Here is a 23391-nt window from a genome sequence, read left to right as displayed (position 1 = left end):
ATAATCACCTCTATTTATGATTTTGGTGCTTATGACCTATCTTCAATTAATACCCTTAAAAGATTTTGTAAATGCAATGTATCTTTATCTCTATAACATGTACATAACACTCATTCCTAATTAGATTTGATGTTGCTTATAATATGGCATCAACACATTCTCTTTGTGTTATGTATTTCTCTATTAAAACTACACTCCACATATATCCTATTCTATGTATTAGCTCATCTATCGTTTTTACTTTTCATTAATGATCAGCAAAGCATTATACATTTATTTAATTAAACATATTATATTTAAATAATTGACACCATTCATTTTCTTATCAGTATAGTGCAATGTACATTAGCAATTTCAATTTTATTTATTTATTTGCACTATGTTACTTCCATCCATAGCATTTGTTACCATTTTTCATTAAAATATGTTTAAAAAAGCATGTTATTTCTTAGCATAGCTATTTCATTTTGCATTATTGCATACATTTTGTTTTATTAGATCAGCATAGCATTTAATTAAACATATTATCCATCATGGCTAGTTCTATCATCTGTTGCACCTCTCGAACCTGTACCTCTTCATAGGCAGTCCTGAGCTGTGCTATGGGCTCCAAAATTTGTACTCACAGTCGACAATCACTATCATAATCTGTTGTACAACAGGTACTACGACCCAACCCTGCTCCAACTACCCAATATGTGTTTGATGGAATATATACCTCTGTCCACTATGTACTGTTGGTCACAATCCTCCTCAATGATGATATGCTCACTATAAATCTATGGTTACAAAATACGATAGATGTGAATCAAAGTATCTGTCATCTCCCTTGTAGGAAGATAAAATGACGAGGTGTTCACATCTCACCTCTCCATGAGCGCTATCAACATGGCGAAGGTCCACCATAGACCTGCAAATCTCAAATGCTGATCTATGCGGTCGCATAGTAAGAACAGTATGGCACATTGTAAGTGGAGACTCAAAAATGCAAAACATCTCATATGTCACACTTACTCTTCTACCATTACATCCCAGACATTCTAAATATTTCATAAACACAAAAAAATCATTTCATGTGTCGGGTGGACGTCGGCGCAAAACTAACACGTTTCAAACTTTTGGACACTTTTCCTGAATAATCATAATTTCATGCAACAAGATATTGTGGATTTTTGTTGAGCTCGAGCGTTGGGGGCGTCATTGGATTTGCCTAGTTTGTTTAATTTTTATTTTATTTTAATCATCTACTTTAATGCACCTGATTTCTTTGAGCAATCAGCTCGCTAAAGTGGAGACAAAATCCAGCAGTTTCACACTTTATACATTGTGCCTTTGTTAATCTAGGCATTTATGATAAAAATGTACGTCGTGGTTCCAAAAGGATGGAACGTTATCACATTTATTGGACAACAACACTTCATGCGAACGTCTACATGACGCACTAGCAGCACAAAGATTTTTGACATTCAAAAGTGCATCTTGTACATGGCTCGTATGTTATGCGTCTAATAACTCTTTGAACATAAATGTAACAACCCTTCCCACCCGTCTAAGCAACAAAACTCCTTTTGTTTTCATTCAACTCAATATCTTTTCACTTCTCACTCTAATCTCTCCCAAGCCACAAACCCAGTTACTGAAGCTCTACAAAAATGCTCTTAATTATTACAAGTTCCATAATAGCAAGTGTGTTGATGGTAATGTCAACTCCTCCATTGAGTATCAATGTCAAATCTACCAAAGCATCACAAGGGAGGAGGTAGGTTTGAATTGTGGTAACCCTTTCTTGTTTTTTGTGTCTAACATTATTTATGTCTACATACATTTTATCTCTATCGGTAGTGGCTCTCCTCCATAGTAGGGTTGGCTCCACAGAGCATCTATTTGGATTTGTGTCTGTTTATATCTATTTACGTTTGGGTCTTTATTTAAGTTGTATTTGTTCAATCCAATTTGACTATCCATGGAGGTCGAAAGACCAAAATGCAAATTTGACTATCCGTGGAGGTCGAAAGACCAAAATGCAAATTTGACTAAGGCAAGCCTCTAAATAGCCCCCAACATTTTTCATCTCTTTGTGTGTAGGTCAAGGCATTGTGGAAACTAGAAACATACTTGTTGGGAAACTTCTGATTGGTCTTATCGAGACAACAACATGGTTGGCCTTTATTCCATGCAACGACTGGAGTTTGATGCCAAGTGTGTCTCCAACTGGTTTCAAATTCCTCTATTTCTGCTCTTTTTGTTTTTTTAGCTTTTACATTTTATATTTATATAAATTTCATTAAATTGGATCTTTTTTATATTCTACACTCATATAAACTTAGTTACAAAGTCATTATTTTAACATCTAGATTACTATTTGGCTTTCTAGTTGCTTTGGATTTTCTTCAATTATTAAATTTGTACTATTAGAGGTATTAGAGAGTTATTTGCTTTTTGAGGAAATATTTCCTTAAGGGTAATGAATCCCCTCCCAAAAAGTAACCTAATGGTTTGATTGCCACCCAAAGAAGACCCTTGCAAATGAAAAGCAATCAATACATGATCAAAGCTAGAGTCCTCTACAAAAAGAACTATGAAAGGGTTTACCTAAGATGCTTGGATAAGTCGAAGCCACTCAAGTCTTATCGAAATTCCATGCCAAGTTCGAGACAAGACACAAGTCAACTAAATCTACAATGCATCAAGTACTGAGGGTTGGTTATTATCGGTCCACTTTATTCAAAATGCTCAACAACATGTGAGGACATGCCTTGTGTGCCAAACTAGTGAACATAAGTAGACAAATGCAACAATTCCATTGTAGTCTATATATTAAGTAGAGAAATGCAACAATGCCACTGTAGCCTAGATTTAATAGGTATGATTAACCCCATTCTTCCGCAAGACATAGGTTTCTACTAATGACAACAAATTATTGTATGAGATGGACAAAAGTTGCTTGCAAACAATGCACAATTGTAGTGGTAATCAAATTCCTCAAGGATTGCATAATGACAAGGTTTGGAATTCATTTTTCCCATGTTATAACAATATTTCCTTCACTTCTACTCGACTTTTATAATGGGCTTTTGATCTTAAAGGTGATTCTCAAATTCTCATTCCAATTAAAATCCTCAAGGGAACATATTTCACCACATTATTTGAATTATCTATAGATTTTCATGCGCTCAATGCATATAGCCCCATGCCCTGATTTGCTATGCTACACAATATCCTTATAGCCACATCACACCTCAATCGTATAACAACTATTAGAATGGCTGCAACTTCAAGGTAATCATATCCAATTTTGAAGGATTATATTAATTGAGCTAGGCCTTGCCCTTGTGCAAGTTCAAATCTACATTCAACAAGACTTAAGTTGGCCTAGTTAGTTTGACTTGCCACATGTTTTTCTTGCTCTATTGAAAAACTAAATATACATGAGCCCTAGGGTTGGATTCTAGTTAGTGAGAAAGTTGCTGAAGAGCCCATGGGTTGGATTCTAGTTAGTGAGAAAGTTGTTGAAGAGCCCATGGGTTGGATTCTAGTTAGCGAAAAAAGTTGTTGAAAGCCTACTTTATAAGAAAGGCATCTTGATAAAGAGCCCGATTGCCATACCGTGCACAAGTTTAGGCCAAGTTTGATGCCTAGGTAACGTCAACAAAATGAGTTCTCACTATCACACCTTCAAAACTAAACATGAAAAAGAAAATGTTCTCCTCACAAAAAAACTAGATACATGCAACATGAGAATTTGATCCTCCTCAAAGTTTTGTGGCCCTTGTGAGATATTTTTTTATTGTGGAGAAAAGTGTAGATAACTTCTTCTTTGTTCAAATTTACCCAAAAATGATTTCCAACGAGTTGCACATATTGACATCCTTGAACTCTAGAAATGTGAAATGCCTAAAACAAAGCATAATATTTTAACATGATTTTTCTTGTCCATTGCTCTTAACTAGCTCCAGTGGCGTGCTTTAGTGCACAAGCTACCCAAATAGTTCTATACTCATATATCCACAATCAAGCAAGTACAACATTGTGCTTTTTATAACCTAAAATATATGGTTCTTATTTGTGTTATGATACATCATACCGTGATGTTAAAAGTGTAAGGTTGTGTATCTAGTATTTATTAGAAACCTACAAGCAGCAAACCTAATCACCACTTAATTATTCGTATCTCCCCACACAAGTTTGATGTTTCGTGACATCCACAGTTGGCCCTTAGTACAACCAATTCTATTATATTTTAAATTTATCAATTTCACAATAAAAATAAATAAAATATATAAAAATGAAAGTGCACACAATAAATTAATACACGTAAATGCTGTTTGTCTCAAATAAATTTTTTTTTCCTTGTACATCTATTGGGCCTAATTGAATCAGTTGCAAAGGTAAATTAACACGGACTAAAAGGCCAAGTAGGGGAACTCATGAAACCAGAGATATATCATAATCCAACACCCATGGGCATCTTATTTATAAAGTCTAGACAGAGACAACAAGACCATGATATCTTACTTTAACATTTCTTTTATCCAAGAATGCGACAATTCCCATTCTCAGAATGCACATAGAGATTGATACAAGCTTTTTTCAACTGTGTGAGTAATACCCTTTTTCCTCTAGCATTAAGAACTTTATTAGATAATAGCATTTCATCTGCTCGTTGTTTGCGTGTACTTTTAAACCAAAAAATGGCTAATTCGCTATTTTTCATATTTATATCTGCAAGATACCGGAAATTAGCTCAGACAACAGCATATTTGTTTGTTGTCCCTTGCATGTGCCTTAACCAGCTAATAGCTAATGCATCATTATCTTGATTTACTTCCACGTGCCTGAAAACAACACAAGATTGCCTCGAACTAGCTTGTACTCAATGCAAAGCCTTTGTTGAATAAAGAATAATAACACATTTAAAAGAACACAATGTGGCCATTGCATGCTAAGAAATTTAGCTGTGTCCAAATGGCCACTACAAATTTTTTGACATCATCTTTAGATACTTTAATGCTTCCTAGTATAACCATTGTTTAAATTAGTCGGCATCTCAGCAAATACTTTCCCTCTGATTTCGCTAAGGCATTGAAAATGGTACAAATCAAATGTCAAGCTGTGATTCCGACCATGCAATCACACAAGATGAGCCACTTCATAAACCAAAAACTTCTCTTAATATTAAAAGAACTTTGTAACTATGATTCTAGTATCCCTCTTATAACTGGTATTAATCACACATTTACAGAATTATGTTGAAGTGTTCATAATATGAAAACATCTGTAAGTATCATAACAACATATTGATAATTAAGCTGATTGGCAATATTTCTTACGAACTTTAACAACTAAGAGACTGCTGATGAGCCTGTTCTCAATGAAACATGACAAAGCAAATACTAGGCTATTTCATATGTAACTAGCAAAATTTGCAATTGAATTCGGGTCTGAGTAAGACAGGTTTGGAGATACAGATTTTGGTCTTTCAAATCAACTAAAAGCCAATATTGCAATAGATTTACTTAAGTGTAGAAAGTGTGGGCCATGAGTCAATCCATCAATTCCTTATATTTCAACCTATAGCAAACTATTTAAGTAGAACATTCAATACAGGGCACCTTCTCACCTCTAAAGTTAGGCTGAATGAAGAAATGATACTTCAGATATTATTTCGAGTTCCTCGGGGCAATATTCTATTTCGCATTTAATTGAAAGTCATACAAATACTATTTGTGACAGCACACTCACATTCAAAAATGATCCGAGATAACATCCCACAAGGATTCACATTGCTACTCGAATGGAAAACTGTTGCATTTGACTAAAGCATTTAATATAATTCAGCTTCAATGGACCATAATGTTCTCAATGAAAATAGAGCGGTGTTAAACACTCTTTTTTATTTCATGAGTTTCGTAAGACTCAAATTGGCAATCTCCCAAAAGCTAGCTGCCCTTCAAAAGTTCAAAGTACAGCTGGGAAAGCACATGAGGCAACTGTACAATGGCAATGACAATAATCAACTTATTCATACAAATCAAATTACACTAAATCTGCAATAGACTGCACAGTGCACATTTTACATATAACTGACTATGAATTCATTCCAGCAAAACTGCTATTGAATTACCATTACAGGCATGCTGATATGCTGCTAAAAATCTCAACAATTCTTGAGTTGCAATGCTCTATCCCCAGAAGAATGGAACATATATCCAATGATGTAAGTGTGCAGATTGCAGTTGAGATGAAACTGCATGAGCTTTAGATATACGCCTAGTGATAAAAACAGGCCAAAACGGATGAATAACAGTCCACCTGGAAATCCTGTGGTTAATAATGTACAAAATGCCTGCTGTTTGATGTCTACGCTGATACAAATGCAAAAGGAGGCTCTTGTTGGCTGTTTGTTGCCTTCTGGTCCAACTTTCCAAATGAATTAAATGTAATAAAGAGGAAAACACCACAAAAAGTCAAAACAATGTGATATGCATTGAACATGAACGATCGTCGAAATTCGCGAAGCACTCAGCTTGAAGACCACTATATCCCACATGTTCAGCACAGCCTACCACTGTAGCTTCCTTGGAAAATTACAACCGTCTGCAGCAAACAAAAAAGGCATCAATTCCCTTCCTTTTCTTTTCGCCCTTTTTGGCTCCTCTCTTCTTCCTCCCGACTGTAAACAGCATCCAATTGTCGTTGTAACTGCACATACACAAGTTAAGGAACAAATCAAAAGGAATGCAACAAAAATAGAGTAACATGTACATGGGTATATCTGTGTGCATTTGTGCTTGTGAGGATGTAAATGTGTGCATGCGGGTGCCAGTCTGTAATGTGCACCCTTGTTTTTTTGTTTTTTTTGTGCGTTTGTTTGTTTGCTTCAGTTTGATAGAAGAAGATAGAAAGTCCAGAAATATATATTGCAAGATATACAGATTCATAACAGCAAATAGAAGTGAAATAGCTTGCAATCACAATGCTCATAATGTAATGTTCCCCAAATAAAGATATAAACCATGGAAATTAAGCTCACGATATTAATTATTTTTATATTAATACTTTACCTTGGGATTAATATAAATAATTAATATTATTAATTTGTATTGTTAATGCAACGAAAGCAGTTGATGAAACTACTTTGGGAAGAATAAAAAGGCATAGCCGGGATATTGAAGATATCATGGTGGAGAAGAATTTTTAAATTATCAGACCCGGAGATTGACGTTGATTAACTACACGTTATCAACCATTGAAGATTGGATTCCCTTCGTCGGTTCAGTCTGGCCTATTGGAATCAGATGCATGGAGGAAGATACATTCATTAGCGACAAAATACGGATTGGATATATACAAAGATATCGAAGAAGATGATAATCCTCTGTTTTCCGCGTAAGCGTGGTACCGCTTCATCCAGGGAATTCCCAACTTTTCGTCAGTATCTTACTGGCCTACTGGTTGAGATTCCGCATTTCCTATTGGCAAAGATTGTAGATGCAACCAATTTGTGTGACTGTGTGGCAAGTTAAATTCCGCAGAGATCGAGCACTCCATGTACATTGTCAGAGGCCTAACACAGTGGTGTGAAGCATGATTATATAAATATTGCCACAGGGGTATAGAAACCACCGCACCCGATATTGGGTAACTGTCTGAAGTCACGATCGTTGCTTTCCGGCCCAGGACCATCGGATGCGAACAGCAAGTAGACTGATTGTTATGCAAGCAAGTGTTAAGGTAGAGTATCAGATTATCATTTGCAACATGTTAGAAGTTCAGACACGGAAGAGGATCAGATTATCATTTGCAGAGTGTTAGAAGTTCAGACACGGAAGAGGATCACATTATCATTTGCAACGTGTTCACTGATTGCGCAACACAACAAATTCCCGGCACCGGCAGTAATATATTCTGGCTCGCACGGGCAATCTATTATGGGTCCAACGTATGAAGAAGTAGCTTACACTATAAATTCATGTTTTGCGGGAAATCCACTATAGCAACCGCAGTCCAATAACCAGGTGCAATTCAACAAATCTTTCCCTTCAAAATATTCTATACACTGGAGTTAATGTCTGGAATAATACTTGTACAGTTTGTTAGGTAATTAAAAGGTAGAACATAAACACCATGCTATGAATAAACAAGAAGGATCCAAATTTAGCCAATCAAGATGTTCTGTCATATTTGACTGTGCTGTGTAAATATTTTCCTGTCCGTATTAGTAGAACATCTTCTTTTACAATCAAACTATAATTGGGGAATTTTACAGTGGTATCAGAGCTTTAAATCCTGCCAGCCTGTAGGGTATTTTTCAGAAAAATTTAATGCACAGCAGAGTATGCACCAAGGAAATTATTATTTCCGAAGTACTAGGGCCCGTCAAAACAGATTTACAAACTTTCCTTTAGCACAAAGTAGTACGTCCATTCCGTTTGAAATTGAGGATAGCCACACATAAACTGACGAAGAAATTATCTTTGAAACCAACATGGGAGACCCAGATAACAATAGGGATCTGTTGGTTGCATTAATCAGAAGTCAGCAAGATATGCAAGATAACGTTAACAAAATGACCAATTTGATGACCCAGTTTATGGCCAATAATATGAATTAGCACCAAAATAATGGAAGGCAGAATAATCAACATCAAAATAATGGGAGAAATAATGGGGGTAGAGATGAACAGTCAGTTAATAATCAGCCAGAAAGAACAGGAACAGCCAGACCATTTATGCCTACATTTACTGCTCGAAACCAGCCACCTGAAAATGAACCAACAATAAGAGAAATACAGGTAGAAATACATCAGGATTGGTTAGATTCCAGTGAAGAATTCCGATCAACAATGACATTTAGAGAATATTTAGATGTCAGAATGAAACATAGGCCACGAGGACAGCGAGGAAATAATAGTGAATTGCAAAGGAAAATTGGAAAAATGTCCATTCCTTATTTTGACGGAACAGGTAAAACAACTGCTCTGGCTTGGGTGCAAAAATTAGATACCTACTTCCAATTAAACCCTATGTTGGAAGAGGAGGCAATTAAATATACTGCATTACACCTTGACGGTATAGCACATGAATGGTGGCATCATGGGCAAATAACTTTGGGCCACAATTTGATAGGCACTTATGTTGAGTTTACTGAGAAACTTATTGATAGGTTTGATTCTAAGGATCCTGAACTACACCTTAAGGATCTGACTCAACTTAAGCAAACTGGAACTGTTGAACAATATATCTCTGAATTTGAAAAATTGGCAGTTTTAGTCACTGAAATTTCTGAAAGGCACAAGATTGTGATATTTATAGACGGATTGTGTGATTCCCTCAAAGGGTGGGTTAAATCCTTAAACCCCCTTACTTTACAAACAGCTGTCAAAAAAGCAAGGGAATTAGAACCATCTTCAAAAGGAAATTTTTTTAACAAAGGACCACCCCCTAAACCGGAAAAAGACAAACAACCTTTCTACAAAGATGATGTCCCTAGAAACAAGCTAGATAAGGAGGAAAGAGAAGAACTTAGAAGGAAAAAAATCTTTTTCAGTTGTAGAGAAGCATGGCAGCCGGGGCACAAATGTTTAGGGAAGGGGAAAATTCATTATATCGAGGTTATGTCTGACAGTGAGGATGAAGATGTTGATCCTAACATAGAACGAACACATCAAAATACTGAGTCAGAAACAGGTACTAAACAAGGAGGAGGAGTCATAGCATCCATGACAAGAACCCCACATTATAATATTTTCAGGGTTAGAGGAGTTTTGAATGGACAGCGGGTAATTGTTATGCTTGATAGCGGTTCTACTCATAATTTTATAGATGCAGCATTCGTAGAAAAACGTGGTTTGCAGACAGAAAAACATGAGGGATTTGATGTTAGAGTAGCAAGTGGAACTAATTTGTCTAGCACTCCTAAAGTTCCTAAATTGAATATTTCTCTTGCCAATTACACTGTTACTGATGATTTCTATGTGATTGATCTGGCTGACACTAATGTTATTCTGGGCATACAGTGGATGGAAACATTAGATGAATATACACAGAGCTTTAAAAGAATGGAATTCTCTTTCAAAATTGATGATAAGAAAGTAGTCCTTCGTGGTATGTCTAATAGTGGGCCCAGGATCGTCAATGCGAAATGAATGGAAGCTATTTTCAGACATGGAGATGTGGCATGGTCAGCACAATGTTTAATTTCCAACAAGGTATCAGGTTTTGAATCTAAATCCTATCAAGCTGATTTGTTAACAGTATTAGATTCACATCATTCGGTTTTTAATGACATTCCTCCAGGAGTCCCACCTGATAGAGGTTTTGAACATACTATTGAATTAGAAGAAGGTGCTAAACCAGTGATTACTACTCCTTATAGACACCCTAAAACATTCAGGGATGAAATAGAAAAGGCAATTAAGGAGTTATTAGATATGGGACATATCAGACCTAGTTCTAGTCCTTTTGCTTCATCTGTAGTGTTGGTCAAAAAGAAGGATGGAACACTTCAGATGTGTATTGATTACAGAGCTCTTAACAAGAAAACAATCAAAAACAGGTATCCAATTCCTCGAATTGATGAATTGTTAGATGAATTGCATGGTGCTATCTATTTTTCTAAAATTGATTTAAGATCACGGTATCATCAAATTAAATTAAGAGAACAAGACATTCATAAGACTGCTTTCCGTTTTCATTATGGTCATTATGAATTCCTGGTAATGCCGTTTGGTCTAACAAATGCTCTGGCAACATTTCAGTCCTATATGAATCATATTTTTAACAAACAATTAAGAAAAATTTTGTTAGTATTTTTTGATGACATACTGATTTATAGCAAAACTTGGGGAGAGCATTTGAAACATATTGATATAGTCCTAGGTATTATGGAATCACAATCACTATGTGCAAAGGCATCTAAATGTGAATTTGGAATGACTGAAATTTTGTATTTAGGGCATATGATTAGTGCAACAGGGGTACAGGTTCATCAAGAAAAAATAAAAGCCATTTTGGATTGGCCACCACCTCGGAACCTTACGGAGCTAAGGGGATTCTTTGGTCTATGCAATTATTACAGGAGGTTTGTCAAAGGTTTTTCACAGCTTGGGGCACCCTTGACAGATCTTACCAAAAAGGGGGCATTCAGGTGGACTGAGGAAGCTCAACGGGTATTTGAGAAGCTTAAAGAGGTAATGAGTTCTTGTCCAGTACTTGCTCTTCCAGATTTTAATCAGCCTTTTGTGTTGGAATGTGATGCTTCGGGTGATGGAATAGGGGCAGTTTTAATGCAAAACAAGCACCCTATAGTTTATGAAAGCAGAAAGCTTAATAAACTTGAAAAATTGTATTCTATCTATGATAAAGAAATGTTGGCAATCATGCATGCATTGACAAAATTTAGACAATACTTGGTTGGTAGTAGATTTGTGGTGAAAACTGACCATAACAGTCTAAAATATTTCTTGGGACAAAAAGACTTAAATGACAGGCAACAAAAATGGATTAGTAAGATTCAAGCTTATGATTTCAAGATTGAGTATGTAAAAGGTAAAAATAATATTGTTGCAGATGCTTTATCTAGAAGGCCTGAACTCAATGCACTCTCGGTAGTAACAGCAGATTGGAAATCTTTATTGCTAGTAGAATACTCAAAGGACCCTTTTGCCTGTGATTTGCTAGATGGTAATGTATAAGATGACAAATATAAGGTTGTAAATGATATGATGTTCTTCGTTATATTAAAGAATGTATCACCTGTCAACAAAACAAAGCAGAGCATATGTTTCCAGCGGGTCTATTACAGCCTTTGCCTATACCGGAACAGAAATGGGAAAGTATATCTATGGATTTCATTACAAGCTTACCACGATCTCAAGGTAAAGATTGCATTTTTGTTGAGGTTGATAGATTGACTAAATTTGCACACTTCTTCTCTATTACTACAGAATTCACAGTTGTTCAGCTCTCAGAACTTTTCTTCCGAGAGGCGTTCCGTTTACATGGATTACCAAAAAATATCATCAATGACCAAGATAAAAGATTTTTGAGTATATTTTGGGGGGAACTTTTCAGATTGATAGGTACTGAGTTAAATCACAACACAAGTTACCATCCAGAAACCGATGGACAGACGGAAATAGTAAACAAATGGATCAAGGGTTACCTTCGTAATTATGCCTCAGGAAATCAGAAAGCATGGGTCCGTTGGCTATATTTGGGTGAATATTGCTATAACACAACTCATCATGTATCTATCGGTATGACTCCTTTCAAAGCACTTTATGGGTATGATGCACTTTCTTTTATTGATCTGGCCCTCGTTCGGAGTAATGTCCCCAAATCCCAAGACATGCTTCAGGAATGCCAAGATATATTGAAAGCACCTAAAGAAAACTTACAATGTTCTCAGAATCAACAGAAACTGTATGCAAACAAAAAGCGTGTTGAACGCCATTTTGAAGTTGGTGAATTGATATACCTCAAACTGCAACCCTATAGGCAGTCAACTCTCAAACAAAGTGGAGTAGAGAAATTGAAGCCTCGATTTTATGGGCCATATCCGGTGATCCGAAAAGTTGGCGCAGTGGCATATGAATTGGAATTACCTGAAGAAAGTAGAATACATAATGTATTCCATGTATCTTGTCTCAAAAAGGCTTTGGGACAGCAGGTGACAATATCAGAGAACTTACCACCACTGAATGAAGAAGGGAAACTAGAAATGATTCCCGAAGTGATTGTGGAAACTCGAGATCGGCAATTGAGGAACAGGACAATCCGGGAATACCTCATTAAATGGCAGAATTTACCATTGGATGATGCTACTTGGGAAAATGAGCAGATTCTTCAATATCCTGGATTACAGTTGCTTGTGGGCAAGCAACATTGGGCAGGGGAGACTGTAATGTTCCCCAAATAAAGATATAAACAATGCAAATTAAGCTCATGATATTAATTATTTTTATACTAATACTTTACCTTGGGATTAATATAAGTAATTAATATTATTAATTTGTATATTAATTTGTATTGTTAATGCAACAAAAGCAGTTGATGAAACTACTTCGGGAAGAATAAAAAGGCATAGGCGGGATATTGAAGATATCATGGTGGAGAAGAATTTTTAAATTATCAGACCCGGAGATTGACGTTGATTAACTACACGTTATCAACCATTGAAGATTGGATTCCCTTTGTCGGTTCAATCTGGCCTATTGGAATCAGATGCATGGAGGAAGATACATTCATTAGCGACAGAATACGGATTGGATATATACAAAGATATCAAAGAAGACGATAATCCTCTGTTTTCCATGTGAGCGTGGTACCGCTTCATCCAGGGAATTCCCAACTTTTCGTCAGTATCTTACTGACCTACTGGTTGAGATTTCGCATTTCCTATTGGCAAAGATTGTAGACGCAACCAATTTGTGCGACTATGTGGCGAGTTAAATTCCGCAGAGATCGAGCACTCCGTGTACATTGTCAGAGGCCTAACAAAGTAGTGTGAAGCGTGATTATATAAATATTGCCACAGGGGTATAGAAACCACCACACCCGATATCGAGTAACTGTCTGAAGTCACGATCACTGCTTTCCGGCCCAGGACCATCGGATGCGAACAGGGAGTAGACTGATTGTTACGCAAGCAAGTGTTAAGGTAGAGTATTAGAGTATCATTTGCAACGTGTTAGAAGTTCAGACACAAAAGAGGATCAGATTATCATTTGCAGAGTGTTAGAAGTTCAAACACGGAAGAGGATCACATTATCATTTGCAACGTGTTCACTGATTGCGCAACACAACAAATTCCCGGCACCGGCAGTAATATATTCTGGCTCGCACGGGCAATCTATTATGGGTCCAGCGTATGAAGAAGTAGCTTACACTATAAATTCATGTTTTGCGGGAAATCCACTATAGCAACCGCAGTCCAATAACCAGGTGCAATTCAACAAATCTTTCCCTTCAAAATATTCTATACACTGGAGTTAATGTCTGGAATAATACTTGTACAGTTTATTAGGTAATTAAAAGATAGAACATAAACACCATGCTATGAATAAACAAGAAGGATCCAAATTTAGCCAATCAAGATGTTCTGTCATATTTGACTGTGCTGTGTAAATATTTTCCTGTCCGTATTAGTAGAACATCTTCTTTTACAATCAAACTATAATTGGGGAATTTTACACATAACCAGCTATATTCTAAAAGTACAACACAGAAGTAAAACTGAAGATACCCAGATGATTAATTTCTTATTACAAACATTTATCTGACATAACCATTTGTTGCTAATGTTGAATAACAACTACAGCAGCAATAACCAGAAAAAATCGTATCTAGAAACCCTAGGTGCCCATCACAAATGCTTCCAACTTAGATTACATGAAGACTGATCAAACAATGCTCGAAGTGCCATAAAATATCAAATATCCACACCAAAATCCCAAGCGCCCACTTCTGGAAATCTCACACCCAGAAATGAAAATGTACACCAGCAAGTAGGAAGGTATGGCCAGCCAATACAAAGCATGAACAGCAATAAACTCCTCCAACCCTTCCTCAATCAGCAACTATGAATAATGTCTGTCAACCAGCAACTCTGAAACTGAAGAAGAAGATCAAATCAAATCACCATTAAAGCTCCAATGTGATTCCTGAATAAAACCACCAAAATCCTCCAAATTGGATCTCTCACCAACGTGAAAAGTTTTGCTTGTAAGGGGTTTCGTCCTCACAAACCTTCAAGAAGAACCAGCTCCTCCAACAAAGAAGAATATCAAATTATCAAATCCAGCATATAAAATGAGCTCTTCATATTTGCCTTTGTAGCTCTCCAAAAGGCTATGCCCCCCTTGCCTTTGCCTTTGCCTTTTTGATTTAATTTAAAATCACTTTAATTTCCCCCATGTGGCATCCAAGTCCCAAAAAGGCCCCATTCAATTAAATAAAACATTCACTTCATATTGGACGACATATTGTCCTTTTATTTAATAAATTAAAATAACGATAAAGTTAAATCTTTAATTTATCTTTATAAATTAATAACTTATCGTTAAAGTTAAATCTTTAATTATCTTTATTAATTAATAACATCAAGCTTGTACTATCCTCCCACAAACAGGAAACAAGGACGACTATATAGGTGTTGGCATGGTTACCCGGTGCCAACTGTCAGCAACCGTCAAGTTAACCGCCGACCTTTAACACACAAATTAACACATATATAATTACCCGACGACATCATCCCCCCCAAAAAGAAGGGTCGTCTCCGGACGACATCCAACCAAAATGGGAATGATGTAACATATACAAAAAAAGAAACTCAAGACGGAGGGGGTACAAAGGGCGTCCCTGATGAAGAAGGGCCCATTGGTGTGGCTGCCATCTGCTCTCGCAGCTAGTATACCTGTTGTGTACGGTGGCAAAGATCCCTCTCAGCGACCAATTGCCGCTCCCTCGACTGCTTCACCATATGGACAACCTCCATAATGTCATGTCCCCTCTTTAGCTCTGTCTAGTAGAGACATGTGAGTCGGCTTATTTTAAGGTCTTGTAGGCTGACAGTGGTGGATAGAGACTCAGTGAGGATATTCAGTGTTTGGGATTTCGTATTCTGGCAGTAGTGGACCAGTTTGGAGCAGTTCCTTAATTTTAGGAGGCATTTCCTTCTTTTGTGGAGGCTATTCCTACTATTTGGGAGGATTTGACAGTACCCAGGGTTGGGTTACCATGAGACTATTCCTTGGGTTCAGTTTCAGGAGCTTTGGGTATGTTTCCTAGCTTCTAGGAGCATCCCTAGATTTTAGGGACAAGATTGCTCGAGGATCCATGATTTCGGACAACAGTCACAGACAGGTGGCAGGCTCCGTTTCAGACTTGTGGAGTCAGCTGAGCATTATATGGCTATTTGGGATATATTTTTAATATTTCCTAAGTTAGCGTCTTATTAATTAAATAAAGCTATTTATATAGCTAATTGGAGTAATAAAGGGATTTTGGCTTCTTCTCGTCAGGCAAGCATATGTGTTATAGCTCGTTGGAAAGGTCTTGAATTATTATAACTTATTTTCATCATCCGGAGACCTTCTGGCACCTTGAGTTTTGTTATTTGACGAAAGGGGTGTTTTTCCTATACATAAAGGCCTTTTTAATTAAGAATATGCCATTATTTAATAAAGGTAAAAGCATATTCTCCCTTTAGGGTTCGAGTAGCTTTGAGAGGGAGATAAAAGGAGATGTTGGCTCATTTTTTATCATCTTTTTACATCTTCAAACTTGGCATTTGTGAATTTGCTCTGAGGAGCGATTTCTAGAGAACTGGGACGCAAACCCCAGGGCTTGGATATTGGGACGCAAACCCCAATAGAAGGTTTCAGCAGCTTCATTTGGTTTCAGACTTTGATTGGAGTGCAAGTTCAGCATTGGAAGAGCTTTGGCTTTGGACGTGGGGTATATTGTTTGGCACGTGGGAGTTCCTTGGCTGCCTGGACGTGATTGCAGCAGCCGTACGGCCTCCTTCCAGCTGGCACGTGGGTTGCTGATTGGTATTCATCAGCCATCTCTTTTCATTGTGTGTGGATGGTCTTTCTTGCAGCCGGCAACATTATTTTGGTTGGTAGATACTTTGATAGCATATCATTTATGTATTTTGCCTGGTACGATTTGTAGCTATTCTGGATTGGCTGAATATTATATTATTGCACATTATTTTCCAGCCTATTTCATATTTGCTGCTGTTGTTATTCATTGTTTACCTATATCTGGAAAAATACAAACAAAAGCAAAAGACACAACCTTTCTGCAACTTTTGTCTCTCTCTGAAAGATCATTTAATAAATAGGAAGAATTTATTTTAAAATAAATAATTAAAAATTACAGCTTGTCAGCTTAAAAGATCCATCAGAGATCTTTTAGTGGTATCAGAGCCTTGATCTTGCCAGCTTGTTGGGTGAAGATCAGTAGTTTGATTTTATATTAAAGCTTGGTTGCAGACCAAATTGGTCATCATGACAAGGTTGTCTAAGAATAAACAAACAGGGAAAAAATTTGAACAAACACCTTCAGGGAGTTCCAGACACTCTAGGGGTACGACTTCATCAACTAGTACAAAGAGGAGGTCTCCTGCAAAGACATTGAATGATACAGTTATGAACAACTATGACAAGTATTGTTCCCTTCCGAAAAAGATACGTGACTGTTTTTCCTTCACACAATTCATGGGAATACTCGATGAAGAGGACTTGATGCTTTCGAGTCCACGTCATCAACCAAGGAGGTAACATGAATCATTTGAGAACCAAGGAAGTAGTGGAGGAGCAAAGGAAATGATGTCTGCAAATGAGATTGGCAGAAAATTAGTTGATGACTTTGATAGCCAGGAAGATTTGATTGGTGAAAATAAAATCTCAGCATTAGGGAATAATTCATATGAGACTTCTACATCCTTGCAAGGTGTCTTACAGGTGGATTCCATTGGAGAGTATGATGGTAGAAATAGCTCTGAAGGAATGAATGTTGAGTTACATGAAACAGATGCATTCTCTAGTGAATTAGTTGACTCTATTGTTGAAACCAATTCCATGCATGAAGAAAAATCAGAGGTTAGCATGAATGAAACAACCCATCATAACTCAGATTTTGTGTACTTTGGGGCAGCAGATATAGAGCATTGCCAAAGGTTGAATGGAGATTGGTTAGATAGAGCTATGCAAGCAAAGATGCTTGCTACCCAAGCAAGACAGCACTTGCAAGAGTTCAAGGAAAGATGCAATCAGCTTGATAATGCAAGAAGACAAAGAGAGTCATACATTAGATCGTTATTTCTTCCAAGGGAAGAATGTGTAGATGAAGAGCTTACAAGGGAAAAGCTTCTTGAGGTAAGCCCACAAGAAGAGCATGTTACATTGTGTGAAGAAGAAAGGAGGTATAATTCAAGAAATTCAGTTTGGTCTAGTTTGCCTTATGAAGTCTATGACTTCCCTCTTTTAGAGAGCCCCTTGAAGACTCAAAACATTAATGCTGATATTTACACACTTGATGGACTAACCACAAGTGACATATGCATTTGTGTGGAATGGAACATATTTCATTTCAAATTGGCTAATCATGCATCATCTACAATGAAAGGACAGTTATTAAGGTCACATGAGGCATTTTATCTTAAAGAGCTTATTATGGAGTCCAAGAGATTGTCTACTAAGAAGATCTTGCATTTTGATAATGTTTGGTTTGTTTTGCATACCACACCTTGGAGACAATTGGTAAGGAAAAGCATAGCAATCATGGAGGTGAAGGTATGGATTAGATTAAAGGCAGCTATGGAAGCTATAAATCCATGTTACTTGCAGCAGGGTACACTTCATAGGTCAACATTCATGAAAGGAGACCCTACCCTCAAGAACAATACAAGGAATGGCAATGAAGACACCTTGGGAAGGTTTGAACATAATTCTGATTTCCTAAATTGGGACATAAATATTTTGACTTCATATGGGCACAAATCCAAGAAGGATAGTGAAGACAACTATAGCATGGTTGACATTTATGAAAGGATAAATAAGCATGACGTTGTGGTGGGAACTTCTATTTGCCCACAATCTGATTTTATAGTAGCAGTTAGAGAAGAACACAAATCAGATTGTATGTTGATGTCTCACCTTTATGATGTTGACACTTTGCTTGAGTGTAAGGATGTCCTAATCTCAAGTCTTGATATGTTACTTGATTGGACTGCCAAGTGTATGCAAGTGTACTCTTGCATTGAAGTTTTCCAAGGTAATGGAAGAAAGGCTACAATCATTCCTAAGTCTATGATTAAGGACAGCAGCATCATCCTCTTTCAATTACATGAATTTGCAGCTCCTATTCATGGAGCACATAGTGAAATTGAATTTGCAAATGTTGGTATACATGATACATTGGTTAAGCATGGTTATTTTGATGATGTCTCTTCCAAGAGGACTGGATTTGTTTATATCAAAACAACAGTATTAAATCAGTCTAAAGAAGTTTGTGACATACACTACTCCATACATAATGAGGAGCAAGACTTATCTTATGCTAAGTTTGTAGTTGATGTTGACAGCAGTACTTCAGTTGAGACAAGAAAAATCAATAACACACCGACAATAGGCATATCAGCAGTGAACAAAGAGCCAAGGAAGCTAATGGTTATTGTTGAAGATGTGGCAGCCAAGAGTGTGCAGGTACAATTCAGTGTTGAAGACTTCAAGGGAAACACAAGGAAAGGTAATAGCAGTGAGCTAGCAGCCCATACTCATGTAGAAGACAATGTTATCGAGTCATCTAATGTTGGCATTCAATTTTGGGAAGATAGACATGGGACAAGTCAAGAGTTGGTGATGTTTGATGATTCGAAAGAAAGTATAAAGGAGGAGCCCAAAATTCTGATTAGAGACAACAGTTGTGTACATTCTCATTCTCGAGAGTTTGCCACCATGATACATGGAATAACAAATGAAGGATATTCTATAAGTGATAGCACTCAAAATGCTTGTGTTATTTTCAATAAAGAGGTACTCGTAAGAGTTGATGACATGGCACAGATGCATGACAGTCATTCTGATTTTTATAACAGCAGTAAAATACCTTTTCTTTTTCAAGTTAATGCAAATTCTAAGCATGAAGAGATGAGTGCTAGAGATTCTACCATGGGTGTTACACAAGGTGAATTCATGTTGTGCGATAAGCTTGATGATGCATCTCACCATGGGACTGATTTTATGCGTTTTGGAGCAGCTCAGATAGAACAGTCTGGAAGGTTAAATGAAGGGGGCCTAATAAGAGCACAACAGGTTAAGTTGTTTTTTGTCTAGACAAGGCAGCACTTACAACAAATCAAGGAGCGCCACAAACGTTTAAATTAGGCAAGACAACAAAGAGTTGCATATCTTCGATCACACTTTCTTCCAAGAAAAGAAGACTTAGAGATTGAGCATAAGCAAAGTAAGTATGTTGATTGCAAACCATTTTTAGAGGAGTCACCTATTGCATCATTGGATTTTCATGATGATCACAAATTTGAAGGATATGCAATCATGGATGAGCACAGTGACTTTATGGATATCATTCGTAGTGGAACAACTACCCAAGAAACAATTTTGTTTGGTGATAAGAGCATCTACAATTCTTCTTTGGATGTGTCACAAATTTCATGTGATATGCCAGCTATGTGTTTGTTGGTTGGTGATTCAATCTTCCTTGACTCTTCGGTAGTTAGTGGCTGTCCTACTGCGATTTCCCATGCACTTGCAGATTTATCATGGTCTACATCAGCTCTTGAGTTGCATGGGAGTGTGAAGAGATATGACGACTTGATGGACATTGAGATCGGGATCGATATCCTTGGTTGGCATTGGTATAATAACATTTACAACCTCATTCATGATGCTAGTCTAAATTATAACAATAGCTTATGGGGAGCTGAGAAGCTCAAACCTCGCTTTTACAGACCATATAGAGTATTTAGGCGAGTTGAAGAGGTTGCTTATGAGGTTGAGTTACCACCTAGCAGTAAAATTCATAATGTGTTTCACGTGTCATGCCTGAAGGCGGCCCTGGGACAACATATTACAGCATCACCCGATTTGCCTCCCATGGATGAGGAAGGTAAATTGACTCTGGTTCCTGAGGAGATTCTTGAGGTGAGGGAACGATGGCTGAGAAACCGGGTGATTTGGGAGTATTTGGTACGCTGGAGAGGTCTTCCCATAGAGGATGCCACTTGGGAGGGTAAGTCTATTTTGCAGCATCCAGCTTTGCAGTTGCCTGTGGGCAAGCATCTCCAAGAGGGGAGGATTGCCATGTCCCCTCTTTAGCTCTGTCTAGCAGAGACATGTGAGTCAGCTTATTTTGGGGTCTTGTAGGCTGACAGTGGTGGATAGAGACTCAGTGAGGATATTTAGTGTTTGGGATTTGGTATTCTGGCAGTAGTGGACCAGTTTGGAGCAGTTCCTTAATTTTAGGAGGCATTTCCTTCTTTTGTGGAGGCTATTCCTACTATTTGGGAGGATTTGACAGTACCCAGGGATGGGTTACCATGAGACTATTCCTTGGGTTCAGTTTCAGGGGATTTGGGTATGTTTCCTAGCTTCTAGGAGCATCCTGAGATTTTAGGGACAAGATTGCTCGAGGATCCATGATTTCCGACAACAGTCACAGACAGGTGGCAGGCTCTGTTTCAGACTTGTGGAGTCAGATGAGCATTATACGGCTATTTGGGATATATTTTTAATATTTCCTAATTTAGCGTCTTATTAATTAAATAAAGCTATTTATATAGCTAATTGGAGTAATAAGGGGATTTTGGCTTCTTCTCGTCAGGCAGGCATATGTGTTATAGCTCGTTGGAAAGGTCTTGAATTATTATAACTTATTTTCATCATCCGGAGACCTTCTGGCACCTTGAGTTTTGTTATTTGACGAAAGGGGTGTTTTTCCTATACATAAAGGCCTTTTTAATTAAGAATATGCCATTATTTAATAAAGGTAAAAGCATATTCTTCCTTTAGGGTTCGAGTAGCTTTGAGAGGGAGATAAAAGGAGATGTTGGCTCATTTTTTATTATCTTTTTACATCTTCAAACTTGGCATTTGTGAATTTGCTCTGAGGAGCGATTTCTAGAGAACTGGGATGCAAACCCCAATAGAATGTTTCAGCAGCTTCATTTGGTTTCAGACTTTGATTGGAGTGCAAGTTCAGCATTGGAAGAGCTTTGGCTTTGGACATTGGGTATATTGCTTGGCACGTGGGAGTTCCTTGGCTGCCTAGACGTGACTGCAGTAGCCGTACGGCCTCCTTCCAGCTAGCACGTGGGTTGCTGATTGGTATTCATCAGCCATCTCTTTTCATTATGCGTGGATGGTCTTTTTTGCAGCCGGCAACATTGTTTTGGTTGGTAGATACTTTGCTGGCATATCATTTATGTATTTTGCCTGGTACGATTTGTAGCTATTCTGGATTGGCTGATTATTATATTATTGCACATTATTTTCCAGCCTATTTCATATTTGCTGCTGTTGTTATTCATTGTTTACCTATATCTGGAAAAATACAAACAAAAACAAAAGACACAACCTTTCTGCAACTTCTGTCTCTCTCTAAAAGATCATTTAATAAACAGGAAGAATTTATTTTAAAATAAATAATTAAAAATTACAGTCTGTCAGCTTAAAAGATCCATCAGGGATCTTTCACATAAGCTCCTTTTGTTTCCCGTCAAGCTCATCCAGAAAAAAAGTGAGTCGAGTCTCCAACAATGCTTGCTCACTCGTGGCAGCTGCCAACTCCTCCTCCAGGCTACTGGCCCTAGCCCGCTGTTGGGCAAGCTCCCACTCAAGAGGTGGAACACGGGTGACCAGCTCCGCTCGAGCTGCTAGGGCGGCCACCCGCATCGTCTCCGCACTGTGTTGAGTTTGCCTGAGCTTATAATAACCATCTCGAATAGACTGCTCCACTCTCCTAAGTAGGGACTGCATCCCACTCTCTCCAGCCACCCCCGAGCGCTGCCACTCCTCCAACATCACAGGGAGCTCAACCTCAGGCCAACCCCTATCCTCAAAACATTGGCCAAATGCCTCGACGTAGCCCCCTGTGGCAAATGCAAGGAGACCCTCTAAGGCTAGTGGGTTGAGAGTCCGCTCTTGCGCTGAAGTCGCCCACCGCCAAACACATGCCTCAACCTCGGCTAAAAATTGGCCCATCCCACTTGGCTGGCTCTCCGTAGAGTCCCCAATCTGCAGATTTAGCTGAGGGGCCTCCTCTCCCAACCCCTCTGTCTCATGCAGTGTCCTGGTGTTCTCCTGTTGGGGAGAAGAACTATCCCTCTCCAAGTCCACAATGGCCTTCGGAGGTGGTCGTGGGGATACGGGCGGTGGTCCTACTGGCGTCAGGGGGGAGCTGCATAGCGACACAACCATGTATCCATAGAGGCGTCATCCTCTGCCATGTCCGCACCTCCCTCCAAGGTCTGTACTGTTGGTTCCATAGAGGAGGGCGTACTCCCTACAACCCTCTGTGCTGGCATGAAATCCCTCTTAAGTGACCTTCCGGCCAGTTGGCACGTATCACAACTAATCAACCATTCCCAAGCATCATTATAGAGTGTCGGCCACCAAAGTCCTGCCAACAACACTTTCCTGGCAGTTGTATCCGGCCCCATATGTCCTCCTGCTGGCCCTTCGTGTGCTTCCCTCGAGACGTCTTGAACCTCTTCTTCTACAACACAACGTCGTAGGACTTGGTCAAGTCCCATTTTATATAAGAGGCCATTGATTAATTGAAACGTCCTGCTGCGGAGCACCAGCTTCCTTCTTTCTCCTAGCGGCATCTCCTTTGGAAACTGTTACGTTGAAAGGTACTC

At 38.2% G+C, this 23391-nt stretch overlaps 1 protein-coding gene across 4 annotated transcripts in view; it reads right to left on the bottom strand.

Moving 5' to 3' along the window:
- Positions 1-5743: 5743 nt before the first annotated feature.
- The window catches only part of LOC131077964 (serine/threonine-protein kinase BLUS1), a 121703-nt gene continuing 104055 nt past the window's right edge, over positions 5744-23391 (bottom strand). For 2 of the 4 annotated variants that reach the window (XM_058015570.2, XM_058015571.2), the window contains one exon: positions 5784-6702. In XM_058015570.2, coding sequence (XP_057871553.2) covers positions 6619-6702 — 84 coding nt within the window. In that variant the 3' untranslated portion in view covers positions 5784-6618. Of the gene's footprint in view, positions 6703-23391 lie in introns of all 4 variants that reach the window. The other 2 variants (XR_009113689.2, XM_058015572.2) reach the window with 2 other exon arrangements.

The sequence above is a fragment of the Cryptomeria japonica genome, chromosome 5 (genome assembly GCF_030272615.1).
Source record: "Cryptomeria japonica chromosome 5, Sugi_1.0, whole genome shotgun sequence".
Taxonomy (NCBI): Eukaryota; Viridiplantae; Streptophyta; class Pinopsida; order Cupressales; family Cupressaceae; genus Cryptomeria; species Cryptomeria japonica.
Note: the sequence above shows the minus strand (reverse complement) of the source record. Positions and strands in the feature narration are given on the sequence as shown.